Source organism: Acomys russatus, chromosome 23 (assembly GCF_903995435.1).
Source record: "Acomys russatus chromosome 23, mAcoRus1.1, whole genome shotgun sequence".
NCBI classification, from domain to species: domain Eukaryota; kingdom Metazoa; phylum Chordata; class Mammalia; order Rodentia; family Muridae; genus Acomys; species Acomys russatus.
The window spans coordinates 36,790,579-36,809,605 of NC_067159.1; the positions used below are offsets into that span (position 1 = coordinate 36,790,579).

Below are 19,027 nucleotides of genomic sequence, written 5' to 3' on the forward strand. Positions count from 1 at the left end.
GCAGCTAGGAGGTACCAAGCAGGCAAGAGAATCAAAGTTAAGTTTTTCTAATCATATACATGCTACAGAAGGAAGTGTGGCTTTGGATCTGGCCATAGATCCACCTCTTACACTATCCCAGAAAATGGAATGTTACAAGTTAGCCCCTGGTGTTTATGGTCCTTTACCTTCAGCGACAGTAGGAATACCCTTGGGAAGAAGTGGCTTATCTTCTCAAGGATTTATTGTGCAAGAAGGGGATTGCAAGAAAGAAATGAAAATGATGGCATAGGTGAAAAGGAAGATGCAAATTAATGCAGGGGATAAAATTGCTCAGCTGTTACTGTTTCCCTACATCAAGGGCAAGGCTGCTCTAGTAGAAAGAACAAGGGCTTTGGGAAGTATTAGAAAGTTTGTGTTCTGGCGAACAGTGGTGTTGTTTTAATTGAAAATCCCTGATTGTTCTATTTTACCAAAGAAGACTCAGGATCCAGATGCTGTGATGAAAAACCTGCTAGCTCAGAGAGGTAGAGAAAACACCCAGCTGCACTTCCTACTCAGCTCATGTCCCAGTCGAGAAGGCCCAAAAAGGCTCACTAGCTAAGCTGACAGCCCAGGAAAAAAAAGGCTAAGAAACCCAAGGCCAAAGGCTTGCTAGCCCAAGGCCCAAAAAGCCAAAGGCCAAGGAGCTGAGGAGCTCAAGAGCAAGAGAGCTAAGCTAAAATCCCAAGCTAAAGAGCTAAAGTACCAAAGACCCCTTCTACTTCTACAGTCTGTCTTAAATACACCTCAACTCAAAGTCCCTCCTATCCTTTAATCTCTGTCAGCTGTTTTCTTGCTCTGCCTCTTGACCTAGGGTTAACTTTATTAAATCCTATGTACAGATAGCTCCTGGATTAAAGAGCTAGCTGGCTGAACCACACCTTAACCATCTGTTTACAATAGACAGAAAGTTTTTGGGTTAAAAGTATGTTAGGACTCAACTACAAGAAGCAGGGATTTACAGTTCAATATTAAGGATCACAATGGAATCAACAACAGATTTTTACAATTCACAATCTCAGGGATCATAATGGGATCAAAGACAGGTTTTTGCAGTTTACAGTCTTAGGGATCACATTGAGATCAAATATCCTGCAACACAGTAGTTAATAATCCCAAATTAATGATACAAATAAATGGTGTTGAAATAGAAGGTTTGGTGGATACAGGTGCTGACATTAGTATACTTTCCCCAAAGTCTTGGAATCCAGATTGGCAACTTCAGAAGGTTTATACACAGTTTATAGGAATTGGTAAATTATCACAAATAAGAAAGTATCTGATGGATTGACTGTGTGGGACCAGAGCGTCAAACAGGGAAGTTGAGACCTTATGTGGCTGACATACCCATTAAGTTATGGGGAAGGGATCTTTTACAACAATGGGGTACTCAAATTAACATTCCTGCAATTCCAGGGACAGCAAATGAGGAGATTAGGGGTGATAGGTAGATGCTCCTGGGACCATTGTCCAAACACAAGACATCACAGGGATTGAGTTTCCAAATTTATAAAAGGGGCCAGCAGACACATACCAACTGCCTTGTCACTAAAATGGTTATCAAACAGGCCTGTGTGGCAAGAGCAGGGGTCCATAACAACAACAACAACAACAAAAATGCAGGCAACTGAACAGCTGGTACAATAGCAGCCAGAGGCTCAACATATAGGAGAGTCCACCAGCCCATGGAATTCTTCTGTGTTTGTTATGAAAAAGAAATCAGGAAAATGGAGGAGTGAAAAGAGTAATTCAACCAATGGGTTCTTTACAGCCTGGACTTCCTTTACCATTTTTGTTATTGAGAGATCGTGGCCTATAATCGTAATTGCCTTGAAAGATTGCTTTTTCACAGTACCATTGCATGAGCAGGATAAAGAAAGGTTTGCTTTCTCAGTATCTACTCTGACCAAGAGCGTTCCAATAAAGAGATACCATTGGAAGATACTTCCACAGGGAATGTTAAATAGTCCAACTTTATGTCAATATTTTGTGTGACAACCATTAGAAATAAGTCATAGGCAATTTCCGCAGTCTATCATTTACCATTATATAGATATTTTGATAGCTGATTCTGACACAGATACTCTAGTGAAAATGTTTAAGGGAACACAAAGAATTCTGCCATGCTGAGGATTACAGATTGCTCTAGAAAATACAAAGAGAAGATTCACTTAGTTATTTTGGTTATAAAAACAGTCAACAACAAATTCAACCACAATAGATACACATCCATATGGAGCAATTACAAACTCTTAATGATTTTCAAAAATTAATGGGAGATGTTAACTGGCTGAGGCATACAATTGGATTAAATACTTATAAGTTAAATGATTTGTTTCAAGCACTACAAGGAGATTCAGATTGAAACAATCCAGGATGTCTAAGAGCTGAAGCAGAAAGAAAGTTAACTCTCGTAGAACAAAGACTACAAGATGCATATGTGGATCGAATTGATCTTAAACTTGATTGTGACATTTTACCTTCAATTATCCTCCTCCTAGGTTCATTATGCAAAGGGAATATAATATTATAGAATGGATTTTCTTAGCTCATACACAAAGTAAAAAAACTGAAGAAATTTATAGAAAATATTTCTGAATTAATTGTAAAAGGTAGAATATGACTATGTCAATTGTCAGGAACAAATATGGCTGAAATTGTAGTACCTCTTAACTAATGCTGAGATTATGTCATTATGGGTGATCAGTGAAGATTGGCAAAGAGCCTGTAGTAAGAAATTAGTAACAGATATCCAAAAAGCAAACATATACAGTTTATAAAAAGAACTAACTGGATTCTTCCACATATTGTAAAGAAAACATCAGTTCCAGAGGCACCAACATCCTATACTGATGCAAACAAGATGGGCATGGCAGGTGTCTTGGAAGTTTTATCTCTGCCTGAGATGGTGATGTCTTTACTTACTTTGGCATGTGCTCATACTCTGTGTCCTACATCATGCTTCTGGGGTTGCTTTTCTTTTACTCACCTTAATTTATAAATCTAGGGAAAGTAGCTTCTACCCCAGACACCTGAATGGCCCACTTCCACACTGTAACTGTAATCAAGGCTGAGTCTGGTCCCAGGGCTATTCTAAGAGTGCCCTGTGCTCCTTAAGCTTGCTGCTATGTAAGGAATGGTCCAGCCTTCAGGATACTTTGGGTCCTGGGTGCTCTGGAATCTTGAGTTGTTTCTTAGTGGCATAATGGAGAATTCCTGCACCTCTGGTGAGCCCTTCACACATGAAGCAATGAATGATTCATGAATCTCTAGGTGAGAAGAGACTTCTGGTCAATCAGGGCATTGGGTGTGTGAGCTACATTGGAGAGTGATTTTGATGAATTTCTTATTAGTAAGTCTTGAAACTTAATGGGTTACTTTTCATGCAGACCACAAAGGGTAAAATCCTTTTATTGCTATTTTTGAGTGCTCCTGTGCATGTGGCGGGCATGTGTGTATATGGGTATGTGTGTGTGACTGAAGTTGGCATGGGGTGTCTTCTTCCACTGCTCTCCACTTTATTGAGACAGGTCTTTTGCTGAACCCAGGACTTACCAATTTCAGCTTGCTTTGGGGATCCCCTGTTTCCACTCCCAAGTGCTAGCATTACTGGCAGCATTTACCAGGGCACTAAGGATCTGAACTCCAGTCTTCACACTTGTGTGGCAAGTGGTTTATCTGTTGAGCCTTCTCCCCAGCCCTGAGGTTAAAATATTTATTGGGCATAGAATTGTTGGTGTTTAAAAAAAAACAAAACAAAAAAAAAAAAAAAAAAAAAAAACAACTATTTTATTGGATTCTTATCCCTACACCCTTCCCGCCCTTATCCACACTAAATCCTCCCAACCTTCCAACACTAGGTGGGAGAGAAGGAGGTGTAGACCTCTATAAGCTACTTCCTGCTGATTCGGGACATAGAGTTCCTTGAGGCAAGTCCAATCTATGTCAGCAGAATATTCAGCAAATACAGCATGGGGGCAGCAACAGGAGGAGCAGCAATCATCACAGGCCCTCTCGGCTCTCCCATTTATACCCTCTCCAGAGTCCTCAGAATCAAACTATCTGCAGCTGGCAAACATCATGACCCTTCTAGTGCAGGAGGCAAATCATAATCATCTACAGTGAGGCAGCCTCTTATCCCACAGCTGCGGTTAAAACATAAGCATACTCACATAATGTCACTGGGTTTTAAAAGAAACCAAAAATCTCACTATATAGACTGGAATTTAATGTAGACCCCAGACCCAAACTCACCCCCTCCAACCCCCCATATCTCCACTGAGATTTCAATTCTTGGCTGCTTCTTTTCATAGAACATTCTGGAGATTGCTTTACTAAACTGATTAGGTATGGAAACTCAAAACACATGCAGATGCTTACTCCAGGGACCCAGATTCTCTGTGCATAGGTATTAAGTGTTAGGATATAAAAATAGAGTGAGACAAAACAGATCTGATATGGAGAAATTTATTTGAGGGAAGAGAAGGGAAGGGGAGAGGAGTTAGGGCCTGAGTGAGCCATGAAGGTAGAGACAGTGACACACACACACACACACACACAGAGAGAGAGAGAGAGAGAGAGAGAGAGAGAGAGAGAGAGAGAGAGAGAGAGAGAGAGAGAGGGAAAAGGGGAAATGGGGCAACCCTTAGTAGAGAACACAAAAGAGGAAGGAGTGTAAGAGAGTGTGAGTGCAGTGGCAGGTAGATTCTTTTATAGACTGGCACACACCTGGCAGCAGGTGATGATGTCAGAGATTGCTAGGCAGCCTAGTGAACTACCATTTCTCTCTTTTCCTATAATAAAAAAAAAATGAGGATCTTGGACTGCTATTCATGCAAGGTAAGTTAAAGTATATAAATGTAGTCTCATTGGAAGCAGCTCTTGGCTGCCATGCAAGGGGTCAGGGTAGGGGAGAGGGAATGAGCAACAAAATGTCTAAATTATATGGTGAAGGGGAAGGAGAAGCCCTTTCCCTGGAGAGTTCAGGGTAGAGGGCAGGGTATGTCAGCCATGGCCTGCAGCAGATAGGGACTGAGGAGATCTTAGAGAACCTGGAGATGCTTGTCCCGGGTCTGAAGCACACCATTCCAGCTTTTGTCAATAATAAATGGATAAGGATGAAGAAACTAATCATATTGGGCTGTTTCCTGTTGACAGTAGGGCAGTGACAGGAGGTCAAAAGACTGAAATGTTGGCCAAGTCTAGGAAGAGCAGGCTGTTGTTCTTGCCGTTCAGGGTCTGAGAACATCTTCAGCTAGGAGGAACAATGCAGGCATAGTAGACATGATCTGTGAGGTTGGACTGGAGCACCTATGGATAGCTGCTTTGGTGCTATCTTGGATTTAGAAAACTTGGCAGGATATTGGAACATATATTTGGGCAAAAAACAAAGTTAAGTAAGTTGGGGGAGAAAATTCCCTTTAAAGTGTACGTTTGAAACTCTTGGGAAAGCAAGTAGAGACAGAAGATTGGGAGCGAAGAGAAAAGTTTGGATGTAGGGACCCTCCTTCCGTTCACCTGATTGTTGGCAGTAAATAAAAGGTCTTGTTTTGGATCTTCATAAGTTTGGTTGCAGAGGTGTACAAGTTTAGCAGCCCTTATTGTGGGTGTAGGGATTTGAAATTTTGCAGAAGGCATCCCAGAAGAGCTTGAAGGAATGGCGAATAGACTGCACCCATGGGGTGGTGAAGTCAGTGACCCATCTAGGCATTGCCAGAGCAAGGTTTAACTGAAAAAAATGGTGCAATCTGTTCCAGCAACTCATCAGTGCTGGTTTTCATGGCACCATGGACAGAGGCAGTCTGGCCATCGGGTATAGAGGATGAGAGGCTCTTTCTATGGAAGAAGAGCATGGGAGAGATTGACCTCACCTCATTTTCAGCAATGTGAGACAATAACTCTCCAGATGTCTATTTTGGCCACAGTTCAGGCTGGGCCCTAGCAGAAGGTGAAGCATTGGGGGAGGGGCGACAGTCTTGTCCAGCTGTTAACAGTTCACAATCCAGAGTTGAAGTCATCTGCCATACCTAAATCTTCTTGGCGATCATGGGGATCAACTATTATTATTTGGGGACTCTTTCTCATAATAAACTTATATATGTTAAATGCCATATTCAGCAGATCTCTGACAAATTTGAGGGCCAGCATACCTGAGTTAAGCAAGTTAAGGCTGTATTTAGTTATTTGCTCTAAATTACACATTGCAAACATGAAACAGAATGTTATGATCTTATCCTATGTTTGACCTTGAAAATATGTATAGGAATCTAAATAAAACTCAATCTTATAAACATAGTCCATAAAGAGAGAACATAACAGTTTTCCTGTATGATTTAGTTTATTGACGTCCATTGCTTATAAAGTCAAAAGCTAAATTATAGATTATGAAAGACAAGACTAAACATGTTTAAGGCAGTGATATTTAACCTTTCAAGATTGAAGGTATGGCATAATGATCAAGTTCTAACATTGTAAGCAAACGAGTATCTCTAAAATTAATATATTTTAATCTAGTAATATAGGAGAGAATTACAGAACAACTTTAAAACTGTCTTTGGATTTATTTTATTAAACGTATTGTCCAGGAAGCCTGTAGGTGAACGTAGAGCATCTGGTGACAGGAGAAACAACATTTATTCATTTATGCATCTAGGAATTAGTAAAGACATAAGTGGTTAGACATAGATTTTAAATTAGCTTGTTTACCTTTATAACTTTGGAATAAAAAACATTTTGAATCAGGGTAAAATATACAGTGTATTGTAAAAACTATAGCAATTTAAAATGAGATTTGTTTGTTTCTTAGTCTAAAAAGAAATGAAATAATAAACAGAGTTAATTATGAAAAAGAAGTTTTACAAATGTTTTATATATGGTCTAAATGAGAGTTTGAACTTAGATTTTAAACATTATACCCAACAAGCAAATTATGACTTCTTAAATAAGAGTTTACAGTGTAATCTTAAGGTGTTGGGGTTTTTGTTTCTTTGTTTTGGTTTTGGTTTTTTTGAGAGCAGAAAAAGAAATCAGAGAAGATTTTTTTTTTTTTTTTTTAATTTTTGAGAATTGGAAAGTAGTGTTTAGAGGTAAGAGCAGAGGTTGTTTTTTAATGAGACCAGGTTCTTGTAACAGAGAGCCAGTTAATGAGAAGAGCATGTGCTTTTGGAATCTGTGAAGGGAGAGCAACTAGAGGCAAGTGGGTGAGCCAGCTGTGGAGAGGCAAGCCAGAGCCACGTGGGTGAATCTGTAAGTAGGATTTAGGTTTAAATTTAATAGATAAATGAATCAAGCACACCTGTAAAAGTAGTAGAAGTTTAGGGCAGGGCAGTAGCTGTAGAGGGGACACTGTTGTTGCTGTTGCTCCTGACCAGTGTCATGCTGTGTAGAAGCAACATCTGCCTATGACCCAACTGCAAACTGGAAAGAGCCTCTGCCAAGGCCACACAGCAGCGGTCCAAAGCCCCCAGCCCTGCAGCTCCAGTGCCCTCCTGGAGCCATTTCAGCTACTGCCCGGGCAGTGGGCACAGCTCTGGAGTTCTTGTAGGGATAGTGCTGGGTGAGCACGGCCGGATCTGGCATGACCATGGGTGCCAGGGCTGACTGGGTTTCGCTTTCTTGGGCTGAAACAGGCGGGAAGGTGCAGGGTGGTGGTGCGGGCCAGTGGGGCTTGCCAGCAACCCGAGGTGGCAGCGACAGTGGGTCTGCATGTCGGGGGCCGAGGCTGGCCTGCAAGCAGTGTGAGATTGCTTAGCAGTAGATGGCAAATGGATTCGGGAGTTCTAGGGAGTCAGCTGAGGGCAGCGGTTTGGAAAGCGTCAGTTAGTGATGGGTGCTACAGAAGGCAATTCGTTGAGGGCCACCTGGCAGGTAGAGGGTTCGGTAGAAGGGATTCTGGTCTGTCTAGATAGCCCTGGAAGAGCCTTCCTGGGTTTGGCACCAATTAGGATATAAAAATAGAATGAGACACAACAGGTCTGATATGGAGAAATTTATTTGAGGGAGGGGAATGGGAGAGGAAATAGGGCCTGAGTGAGTCATGAGGGTAGGGAGAGACAGAGACAGAGGGAGAGGGGGACATGGGGCGCCCCTTAGAGAGAGAGTAAGAGAGAACAGTGGCAGGTCAAACTTTTTATAGTCTGGCACTCACCTGGTGGCAAGTGATGATGTCAGAGGTTGCTAGGCAGCCTAGAGGCAGGCTTGTGAACTAACATGAAGGTCTCAAAGTTGATAAATGCTACCCCATTTAGTTCAGACAAGAATGGTATTTTTTGTTTGTTTGTTTCCAGACAGGGTTTCTCTGTATAACCTTGGTTGTCCTGGACTCACTTGGTAGACCAGGTTGGCCTAGAACTCACAGAGATTCCACCTGCCTCTACCTCCTTGAGTGCTAGGATTAAAGGAATGTGGCACTAGGCCCGGCTCAAGATTGTTATTTTTATAAGGAGCTTGACTAGAGTCAAACTGCCGATTGGCTTGACTGACAGAGAAATTCTTTGGTCCATTTTTTTTTTTTTGTTTGTTTCATCTCCTCTGAGATATTTTTAGACGAACACATTCCAAGTATACATTGTGGTCACTCTGAGCTGTCACCAGTGCCGCTAGCCTCAGAGATTTGCCTTTGCTGTTTTATGGCACACTTGTCCCAGCAAGCTGGCTCAGAATGAGAAGGCGATGTCTTCTTAATCAGTCCAGCACACAGACCTCTTTAATAGAAGCTTGCTTCATCGACTCTAAGATGTCTACCTAGATCCTTCAAGCCTGCCCTAGCCCCCTTCTCTGCTCAGAAATCCTAGCCACATTTTGGAAATGCAAGTTGACCAGATCAGTCTTCCCCTTATAGCGTCCCAGGGCTTCAGCTGCTTTTAGCATGCATCTGAACTCCACCGTACTTTCCACCGCTCCCCTAGTCAGGATGAGAATGCCTACCAGATTTTTCCATTGTTCCAGGCTTTCTCTGCTCAGGCCATCTTACTCTGCTCTCTGTTCTTAGCCATCCATGTACACACATACTACACCACACAGACACACTTACCCCCTCCCACCCCACTCCCATTGCTATCTCTGGCTGGAAGGTTCTGCTCTATTCTCCTAGGACAGCCTTACTTTTCTACTAAGCCCCTTTGTTGTACCACATGAGCTCATAGCATTGGCCTGTCTTTTATACGAGGCAACAAATACCATGAGGGTAGAGTATACCTTCATTTTGGGTTGGATAAGAAGAGGTTAGTACCATGAACATATACCACAGATTGTGGATATTTGCTATTTATCTGATGACTGTGACTTCACCCTTCCGGAAATGTGTGTCTCTGACTCATGCAAGCAGTAACCTCATTGTTCCTCCTTCCTCATCCAGCCCACCACAGTTTGACATCTCTTCCCTCATCTGAGCTTTGTTGTTTATAGAAAGAAGTAATCTGCACTTAGTTTTTGAGTGGCCAGGAATGCTTCCTTTTCTCTGTCTGAGGTGGTCCACACTCTGTTCTTGGGCCACTCTGTTCTCTGAGTGAAATCTTGCTGCTCTGACGATGCCTCCAGGTTCTCAGATGATCCAGGAGCCCCTCCTGGGCAGAACCCCAAGCTAAGACCACAAGGCACAGTGTCAGCCGAGGCAGCAATAAGTCAGAAAGGTTTCCAATGGTGACACCAGTAATTAAGGACCTTCTTGGACTTTCTCTGTGCCTCTCAAGCAAGAACTAGATGCACTTCAGTTGTCTGCACAATATCACCTGCCTGCTCTAATGGAGAAGTGACAGCCATAAGAAATCGTAGGTCACTTATCAAAAATTCTGTGATGTAAAAAGTTAGACTAGAAAATGGAGGTTAGATGATTTACTCACAAAACAATGCTGCTTTTCTTATAGATTTTTTTCTAATAAAAGTTTTTTGTTGATGTTGTTTAAAGCTATGAATTTATTTGCAAAATTTGCTGCTGCAAAACAACCTGATGTTTAACTACATATGGCATTTGTTCTGGAATAAGAGCTTTTGTTTTCCTTCATTTTTTTTTAATACCATCTTATTTCCTTTGTCACTTGTTGTGTAACAAATAAAACACCGAGCCCCTCAACCCACCCCTGTTGTAGACAAGAGTTTCTCTCATGCCAAAGAACTAGCTCCAGATTTAATAAAAATAATGTACCCTTAATGCAAGTCCAGTTCTTTAGTTCATTCAATTTAGTCTAAAAAACAAACAAGCAAGCAAGCGAACAAACCAACCACCCGGAGCCTGTAATTTTTGAAATCTAAACAGCCTACATCAAACAATAACACCTAAGTGTGAATGCCTCCCTGATCAGGTGATGCAGGCCCAGTGTGTCAAAACAGAAACCGAATTCTACATGCGCAGCCGCAGCGAGATAGTGGATGGAGCCGGCCATACCATGGGGGCACTCTACTGGCAGCTGAATGATATCTGGCAGGCTCCTTCCTGGGCCTCTCTTGGTAAGTGTTTCTTTGTGTGAGAGAAATCAATGCCTGTGTGGAGAGGGGTGGGGGGTGGGGGGAGGGGGGAGGAAGCACAGAGCCTGAAGAGTCAGGTTACCCCAAGAAGAACTGGGCCAAAGAGACTATTCTCGGAACCTGCTCTGTGAACTCCACTGCTCCTAATAGTCTTTCCATGAGCCTGAGCTTGCTGGGCAAAGTCACAGCAGGCTGGTGAGAAGTGAGTTCAGGTACAGAGATCACAGGTGTGGTATGGGATGGAGTGGTGTGTGTGTGTGTGTGTGTGTGTGTGTCTGTATGTCTGTGTGTGTGTACATGTATGTATATATGTACCAAAGATAACGTGGAACTCTCAAGATCATGGATTCAGTAAGGCTGACCAGCCAGCAAGCCCCAAGGAGCCCCAGTCTCTGCTCTCACACTGCTGGGCATGCTGATGTGCTCAGCTTTTTACACGAATACTGAGCATCTGAACTTGCACAGCAAACAATCTACACCTGAACCATCTCCCCAGTTTCCATTGCCTAGGAGTTTGAGTTTATTTAAGAGGTTTCTTCTCAGGGCCTAAAGGTCATTTTCCTTGTTCTGTGTGGGAGAATTCTGACAAGTAGAAGATTGGTTCATGTATATATCAAAGTGTCTCATTCTCCCAATCTGACCTAAGACTATAAATCCCTCATTGTATGCTCTGTTTGTGTCTTGGAAAAGGAGGCAGAGTCAGAACTGCAAGTAGGAAAGTTTGCCAGCTGAGCTAGTTCAACTAGTAATAGGTGATGGCTAGCGTAGAGTTTGCAGTTTGAACAGTTTCATCTATTTTTGTACCTTTAAATTAAGGAGTCATAATGGGTCCCTGACCTCCACTAAAGGAAATCATGTGATCCTATAAGGGGAATGAGTGATGTGGCCAACGTTGTATTCTATTGCCACTAATGGTTGTCATTTGTGACACTATAAATTACCCCAGAAACCATCTCCTCCTAACAGAAAACTTCCCCAGTAGAAATCCAATGAGGGGCTGGAGAGGGACTCAGCAGTTAAGAGTACTGGCTGCTCTTTCAGAGGCCTGAGTTCAATTCCCAGCAACCACATGTGAGCCACCATGTGGTTGCTGGGAATTGAACTCAGGATCTTTGGAAGAGCAGACAGGGCTCTCAACCACTGAGCCATCTTTCCAGCCCAGTTTTATCTTTCTTTCACATCTTGCATTGTATATTGTGCTACCACTTTTCCATCTCTGTCTCTTTCTCAGTGGAGGCAACTGCGTGCCACGGTGCTCCACTCTGCCCTATGTTTGCTACTGCACAGCATCCCTGAGGCGCTGGCATCTGCTTTTGCAAGTAAGAAAGCAGTCCCCAGAGGTTAGGCAGCAAGCTCAATGTCCTGTGGCTCATTGACTCACTCTAGTTTTGTCTCTTTAAGTACAGTCCGTTAATCACTGTATCCTTTGATTTATTGCTTCAAAATGGCTTAGTCACCAAATTGCTTTATAATTGATGAAAAAAATGATGATCAGAATGTTTTTCTAAAAATTGTACAGCTGGAAAAAATTGTTCTCTGTTTAGTTAATTAAATCAGAGTTTCATTTCCCCTTTCTCCAGCTAGTAGCTAACCATATTTTCTAGAAAGTTCATTCCGTGTTTAGCAAAATGAAAACTTATTTTATACATCCACTTCATTGAGATCTTTTTCTACCTTTTTCCCCCCTTTGTCTTGTTCTTCTGAGCTCTTGAAGTGGCCCTTTATTAGAAAGAATCTTCATTCTCAGACAAATGTTGAGGAAGGAAGTTAAAAGGTTGACCGAGGTAGTTTGAATGGGAAATGTCCCCAATAGGCTCATGTTTTTAAACAGGTAGCACCCAGTTGGGAGCACTATTTGGAGAAGTTGTGGGACTTTTAGGAGGTGTAGCCTTGTAGAGGAACTATGTGACAGGAGGTGGGTCTTTGTGGGTTTATAGCCCTGCCCCTCTTCCTGGTTGTTCTTGCTGCTTCCTGTGTGTGGCTAAAATGTGATCAGTCAGTTCACCACCATGCCCTGCCTTCTTTGCATTATAGACTGTCTCTGGTACCTTAAGCCAAAACAAATCCTTTCTTTTGTAAGTTACTTTTGATCATGGCATTTTGTAATAGCAATTCAAATATAACCAATTCAAGTAAATCAAGTGAGGTTTAGCCTACTAGGCATCTGAACAAGGCATGAAGCTCAAACAGAACTTTGTATTGTATTTGAGGAGGTATTACTAGTTGCCATGGATTTGATGTTTAATCTGACTCTGAAAGAAATTTTTGTGTAGTGGCCGTTTTGCCTCGCTTAGAAGATTATATACCCAAGGGAAAAGAAGAATCAAGTCTAGATAATTCTTATGAATGAAAATTTACAACAAGCATACACTCCCACTTCTAACAATTTCTTCCTTTATGTGTGTGTAGTAAAAAAGAATATTGGTAGCCAGTACACTGGTGTACTCTTGTAATTCTAGCATTCAGGAGGCCGAGATCAGAAGATCCCGGGTTTCAAGGCCACTCTGGATCTTGTCTCAAACAAAACAAAACAAACAAAATCAAAAGAGCACTGATGTACTGAGCTTCCAGAAGCAAGGTTGCCCCTGAAAATGGGTCATCTTGGAGTAAGATCTGGGCTCAGGATGCTGTCCCCAGCATGTTTCAGTGAAGTGCTTAAATCTTTCTTTAATCTGGAAAATAGGTAATTGCCTTGCTGCCCCAGAACTGATGCTCGGAGCCCTTAGCACACCGAGTCCCCTCTAATACAGACAGACTCACACATGTGCACCAAACAGTTCTGACAACCCACACTAGCTCTCATGTGGACCCTACCCCAGCTGCCTGTTGCTGGTGTCTCCTGACTCTCTTGGCTGTTTTCAGAGTATGGAGGAAAATGGAAAATGCTGCATTACTTTGCTCGGCGTTTCTTCGCTCCACTGTTGCCAGTAGGTTTTGAAGATAAAGATGTATTTTATGTCTATGGTGTGTCAGATCTTCACAAAGACTACGAAACAAGGCTCACTGTGAGTTACTTGGATTTTTACTTATGCTTGTTTATTTTTATTGTCTCTAAGGCTAAGAGGAACTTTCAGGTTACTTCTTTAATTGTTTGGTTATATTCTTTTGGGGGAAAAAACAAAGGAGAAGTTAATCTACATCAAAGTGTTTTAGTGCTTGTAGCATCAGCTGCACTGTGTAGACATACACTATTCCGACTAATGTTATAAAACCTGAGAAAAGCTGTTATCACCTGGGGGATTTGGTTCCTTCAATTGTCAAGTAATACTCATCTGTCTCCTTTAATATTGTCTATGAAATATGAAAAGAATTGCATGAGGAACCGTGTAAACTGCTAAGTGCTATGTAGCTGTAAGATTATAACCCTGAGAAGCTGGGACTTGTGGTTAATTCTAAAGTATGGCCTAAAAATGTTTATTATTACTATAATTACTTCAGTGGTGTTTTTTTAACCTGCTATCAATCAATAAAAACATAGACAGCTGTTATATTTTAAAATAGCCTTGGTTCACCTGGGGCAGGGCAGATATTAATCCTTTTAACTACCTCCCATATCTCTCTGCCCAAATTCCATGCCATCTGCTTCTAATAATTTCTATCGAGTTTGCTAATGTTCTTCGTCTGGGCCAACTCCTCCATCCATGCCGGCCATGTGCTTCTTACCCCACCTAACCCATGGCGGCCTCCTTCCTTCCCTCTTCCTCTCTCGTCTCCTTCCCAAGATCCTCTTCCGGTCTCCGACTGCTTCCTTTCCCAAGAACCTCTCTGTCCCAAAAGCCTGTGAACCTTAGCCACGCCTATCTCATTTGCCTGCCCAGGTGTATTAGCTTTTTATTGGTGAAAGAGGAATAAGTTTTCAGGCAAGGTTGCCCAGCAATATTGAGGCACATTAAAGGACAGAAAGAAGTAATTAGCATCAAATTATATCAGACCAACCTCCAACAGATACTAGTCCAAATTTTGCAGAAGTAGTTAAAGGGGTGGTAAGATTGAAATCAGTAAAACTGTTCAGAGCAGGTATAGAAGAAAGTAAAAAGAAAGACTGAGAAGCTGGTGGGTGCCTGCAGTTTGGATGATACTATTAACAATAGAAATAGGTCCTGAGTATAGAAGATCAGCAACATGCCAGGTAGGGGGCTGACGATAGCTTGTTGGCCATTTTAAATTCTCATGACAGGCAGTAAAGTTTCAGTGTCGCCCACCTCCTCATTTTATACACCAAGAAGTGGATCCTGGGAAGTTGAGTCATTAGTTACATGGCTAAAATCTAGAGGGACGGCGACGCAGACTGAGTTTGACAGCCAATCAGAGCTGTTGTTCTGATGTCCAGCCAATGTTCTGTTCTAAAGAGACAAGCAGAGCAGTAAGCAAGCCTGCTCTCTGTCGCTCTTTGCTCCCTAGGTGAGGCTCTATACCTGGAGTTCTCTGAAGCCTCGGTGCTCTCTTGTGACTTCAACAGCTGTGATTAAAGCTGGGAAGGCTGCAGTCCTCTACAAGGAGCCGGTGCCCAAACTGCTCAAGAGATGCCAGGGATGTATGAGGGAAACTTGTGTGGTTTCCTTTCACCTCTCAACGAACAGTGAACTCTATAGCCCAACCAACTACCATTTCCTGTCCTCCCTGAAGGATGCTAAAGGGCTAAAGAAGGCCAACATCACTGTAAGTGTGTCTTGTTTTGGGGTCGCAGAGGCCTGTGGGCTGTTGCTTTTCTTAGGCAAGCAAGCCATGTATGATATGTCCTGGTACTGTTCCCTCTTAGTACTGTAAACTTGAGGCCTGGGGATCATTCCCGTTCTCCTACTGGATGCTAAGACTAAGTGATCTTTATTTCTTTTTTTCAGGATTTGTTTGTAATCAGTGTCTGCCAAACGGTGCTGTTCCGTTACCTTTCCCTGGTGGGGCTGGTATGGTGGGATGAGAGATGACACAGACTATCTACACAGATGGCATCTCCACTAGGTCCCAGGCTCTGTTCTAAGCACGTTATTGCATATGTGCTGGCTTCCAAAATATCCCTGAAGGGCTGTGATCTTGTTTTGGCAGTGAGAGAGCAGCACACAGAGGGTGAGGCAGCGAGCTCCATGATCTATGGCCCGGGAAGTGCTGGGCATTGATTGAATCACTAGTTTTGACTCTTTAAGTGCAGTTTATTAATCAGTTCACTGTTTTTGATTCGTTGCTTCATAGTTCCTTAATCACCATGTCTTTTTATAATTGGTGAGAAAAAAAGTAATAATCAGGACATGCTTTTCGCAAAATGGTGCCACTGGTAAACTCAGCACCTGTCTAGTCCATTGAGAACCTCTCCTTCTGTCTCCCCCTCCAAGCAAAAACTGACAATATTTTTCTAGGAAGCTTCACTCTCTGTTTAACCAAATTTAAACTTGTTCATAGTTTATTGAGTTTTTTAAATTGGCTTTAGAAACTATAATATAAAAACACTTAATATTTTTCAAAAGTTACAACAACTGGAATCATATCTTCTTTCCAAATTAATAGTGAAATATTTATGTGACCAAGTCTAAATTCTCTAGAATAACCGAGGTAGCATAGAAATAAGAACGTTGGCATATGTTTATGTCATTATTTATTTATTTATTTTAAACAGCAAAGCAAGAATCAACTTATGGTGTTTTAATGAGAAAATGTCCCCCAAAAGCTCGTGTACTGGGACTTGTGGTCCCCAGTGCGTGATACTGGTTGTGGACTTTTAGGAAGTTCCACCTTATTGATGGAAGTGTGTTACTGGAGGTGGGTTTTGAGAGTTTAAAAAACCACTCCACTTCTGGTTTGCTCTCCCTGCTCTGTGCCATGGTTCAAGAAATGAGCCCTTGGCTTCCATGCCTGCTGCTCACTGCCAGGCCTCTGCCCTACCATCTTGGAATCTAAACATGCTGCAAGTCCGAGATCAACCACCCCTTTCTGTATGTTACCATGGTGTTTTGCCACAGCAACAGAAGCCGTATCTAAGACAACTAAATAACGGACACATTCATAACCTATCAACTTATGACTTTGACATCAAAGTGGTTTGTTGTTGTTGGCAAGATGGCACTGTCACTAAAATGCTACCAAACTTGAGGAGCTGAGTTTGATCCCCCGAAATCAAGTGTGGCCGCTTGTTCATTCTTGTAATCCTAGTATTAGAGAGGCAGATTCAGTGGGCTAGCCTAGCTGTAACAGAGGACTCTGGGCTCAGTGAGAAATCCTGTCTTAGAAAAATCAAGTGAATAAGCAGTTTGAGGCTTCTTGACCTGACCTGTGGCCTCAGTGTATGAGCACGCCACAAACACACCCCCTAAAAAACTTAATTTCAAAATTTTGTTATTTTATTTATTTATTTTTATTTTTGCTTAGCTAGGCTTTTATTACTTCATGGTAACTGGGGGTCAGGTAGGAGGAGGGCTTCTTTATTTGTTTTAGTTCATTAGCCTATCAGTGATAGTTTTTTAAAAAAGATGTATTTATTATACAGTGTTCTGCTTGCATATACATCTGTACACCAGAAGAGGGCACCAGATCTCATTGTAGATGGTTGTGAGCCACCATGTGGTTGCTGGGAATTGAACTCATGGCCTTTGGAAGAAGAGACAGTACTCTTAACCTCTGAGCCATCTCTCTAGCCCCAGTGAGAGTATTTAAAAAATATTTATCAGCAGTTATTGTTCAGGGATACTTATTGTGCCTATTTGTAAAACCCAGAGTTCAAGCCCAATCCCCATCTCCTCTGTAAGGTGCACAGAGATGTGAATTTTTTTCTCCAAAGCAGGCATCTGAGAAAGGTAGGCCCTGGTGCCTCTTTCGGCCTTGACCTTGCAGCAGCAGTAGCCAAGGCTTCCCCTCGTGCCTTGTGGCCTGGGTCAGGTGAGCCATGTGGTTCGCCTGCCTGTGTCTGATCTTCCCCGGGAGAGAACACGAGGTGTATCTTTGTACTTGCATCTAGGAGCTATCTTGTTCCCTGCAACTAGGTCCAGTCCTAATCCTTCCAAACAGTCCCTTAAGCCACCAAAATGCCAAGTGCCCCTTTCTTGGTAATATTCTAATGAAGATATATAAAGACATAAAGCTTTCAGCTTCTCAGAAATATTTTCCTTAATAACTGGCATTTATGCATTTCCTTGGTAATTTTCCACAGACTTAAGTCGTTTCCTGGATACTGACAGGTATCATAACTACACAGAATATATGGCTTTGGCAATTCAGACCAAAGTGTTGGGAAATGCAATTTTTATTGGTCCCACATAAATGTCTGCCTGACAGATGTAGACCATGGCTCTTTCTCATCCTTCATTTCACTTATTTATTTATTTATTTATTTTTTAGGTCAACATCTCTAAGAATGGTGATGTATTTGTTTTTTATCTGAAAACGTCAGCCATCGCTCCCTTTGTTTGGTTGGATGTAGGAAGCATACCAGGGAGATTTAGTGATAATGGCTTCCTCATGCTTGAGAAGATGCATTCTGTACTGTTTTATCCTTGGAAGGCCACTAGCAAGAAGAAGCTGCAGCAAGCTTTAAGTGTGACCTCCCTGACAGATATCCAATGAAGGGACATGGGTTGTGTTTCAGTGGGCACTGGCTGGAGAGGAAGGCGGCCTGGCGGAAAGCTGAATCGGCCATGTCACATCTGCTGGCTGGCGAGCCGCCAACTGCCATCACCTCCAGTTTGGACACTGAATAATTTCAAAGATGCTGTTCGCCCAGGCCATGTTCTTAGACAAGGTCATGCCCAGGTGTTCTTGAATCTTGCAGGATTGTGATTTTTAGAACTCTGTTCCACAGGCAAAGCAAAACCAGAAGAGTTATGTAGCCAGATGACATTTTGGGGAGCCACGAGATTGTGACCTGGGAGTGTGTGAGGAACCGAATGCGGAGGTTCCGAAGTAGTGTAGGCCTTTCATAGCAGTATGACATTATACCCAGTGACAGTGTAGTGTGTGGCTACGACAGCCAGAGGAAATGGGACCTCAGATGCTGAGATAGATATTGCTTGATGGCAGCCATACTGATTCCCGTTGGCAGGCAGTTGAAGGCCTCGTGTCACTTGATTGCTGTCCTCAGGTAAAATTCCCCTTTTCATATAGTTTGGCAATGACTCTTTTTCTCAAAAGACTGTGAGAGTGTTCTTTCTTTACAAAGCAGTCTGGGCTGGCTGTGTGGTTATGTTCCTGTAGTCCCAGCACTCTGGAGGCAGAGGCAGGAGGATCACAAGTTCAATGGTCCTAACTACACTGTAGAATTTTTCCTCCTCTTTCTTGGTCCTGAGCTTTAAGCTTAGACCAGCTCCGACAAGCTTTCCAATCCAAACGTATGAGCTGCCTTTTAAATTTGTTGGCTCTTGTGTGGAAGTGGCAAAAAATGTTAATAACTAGCTGTTTTGGGTACATGTTTGTGGGATCTTTTTGTACTACTTTTTGTAATTTTTCTATGTGTTTTAAATGACATAATAAGCACAGGCTGTGCAAACTGCTTTGGCAACCTGATACTTCATCTGTGTTCCGTTCCATCATTTAATAAACATTCCATGTGTGCACTACTGCACTG

General features: G+C 42.3%; 1 protein-coding gene across 1 annotated transcript in view; it reads left to right on the top strand.

The window, feature by feature from the left end:
• Positions 1-18,096, top strand: part of Manba (mannosidase beta) — an 86,080-nt gene extending 67,984 nt beyond the window's left edge. The window contains exons 14-17 of the mRNA XM_051165484.1: positions 10,320-10,464; positions 13,345-13,487; positions 14,884-15,141; positions 17,806-18,096. Of these exons, the coding sequence (XP_051021441.1) occupies positions 10,320-10,464; positions 13,345-13,487; positions 14,884-15,141; positions 17,806-18,030 (771 nt within the window). The 3' untranslated portion in view covers positions 18,031-18,096. The remainder of the gene's footprint in view (positions 1-10,319; positions 10,465-13,344; positions 13,488-14,883; positions 15,142-17,805) is intronic.
• Positions 18,097-19,027: the final 931 nt, after the last annotated feature.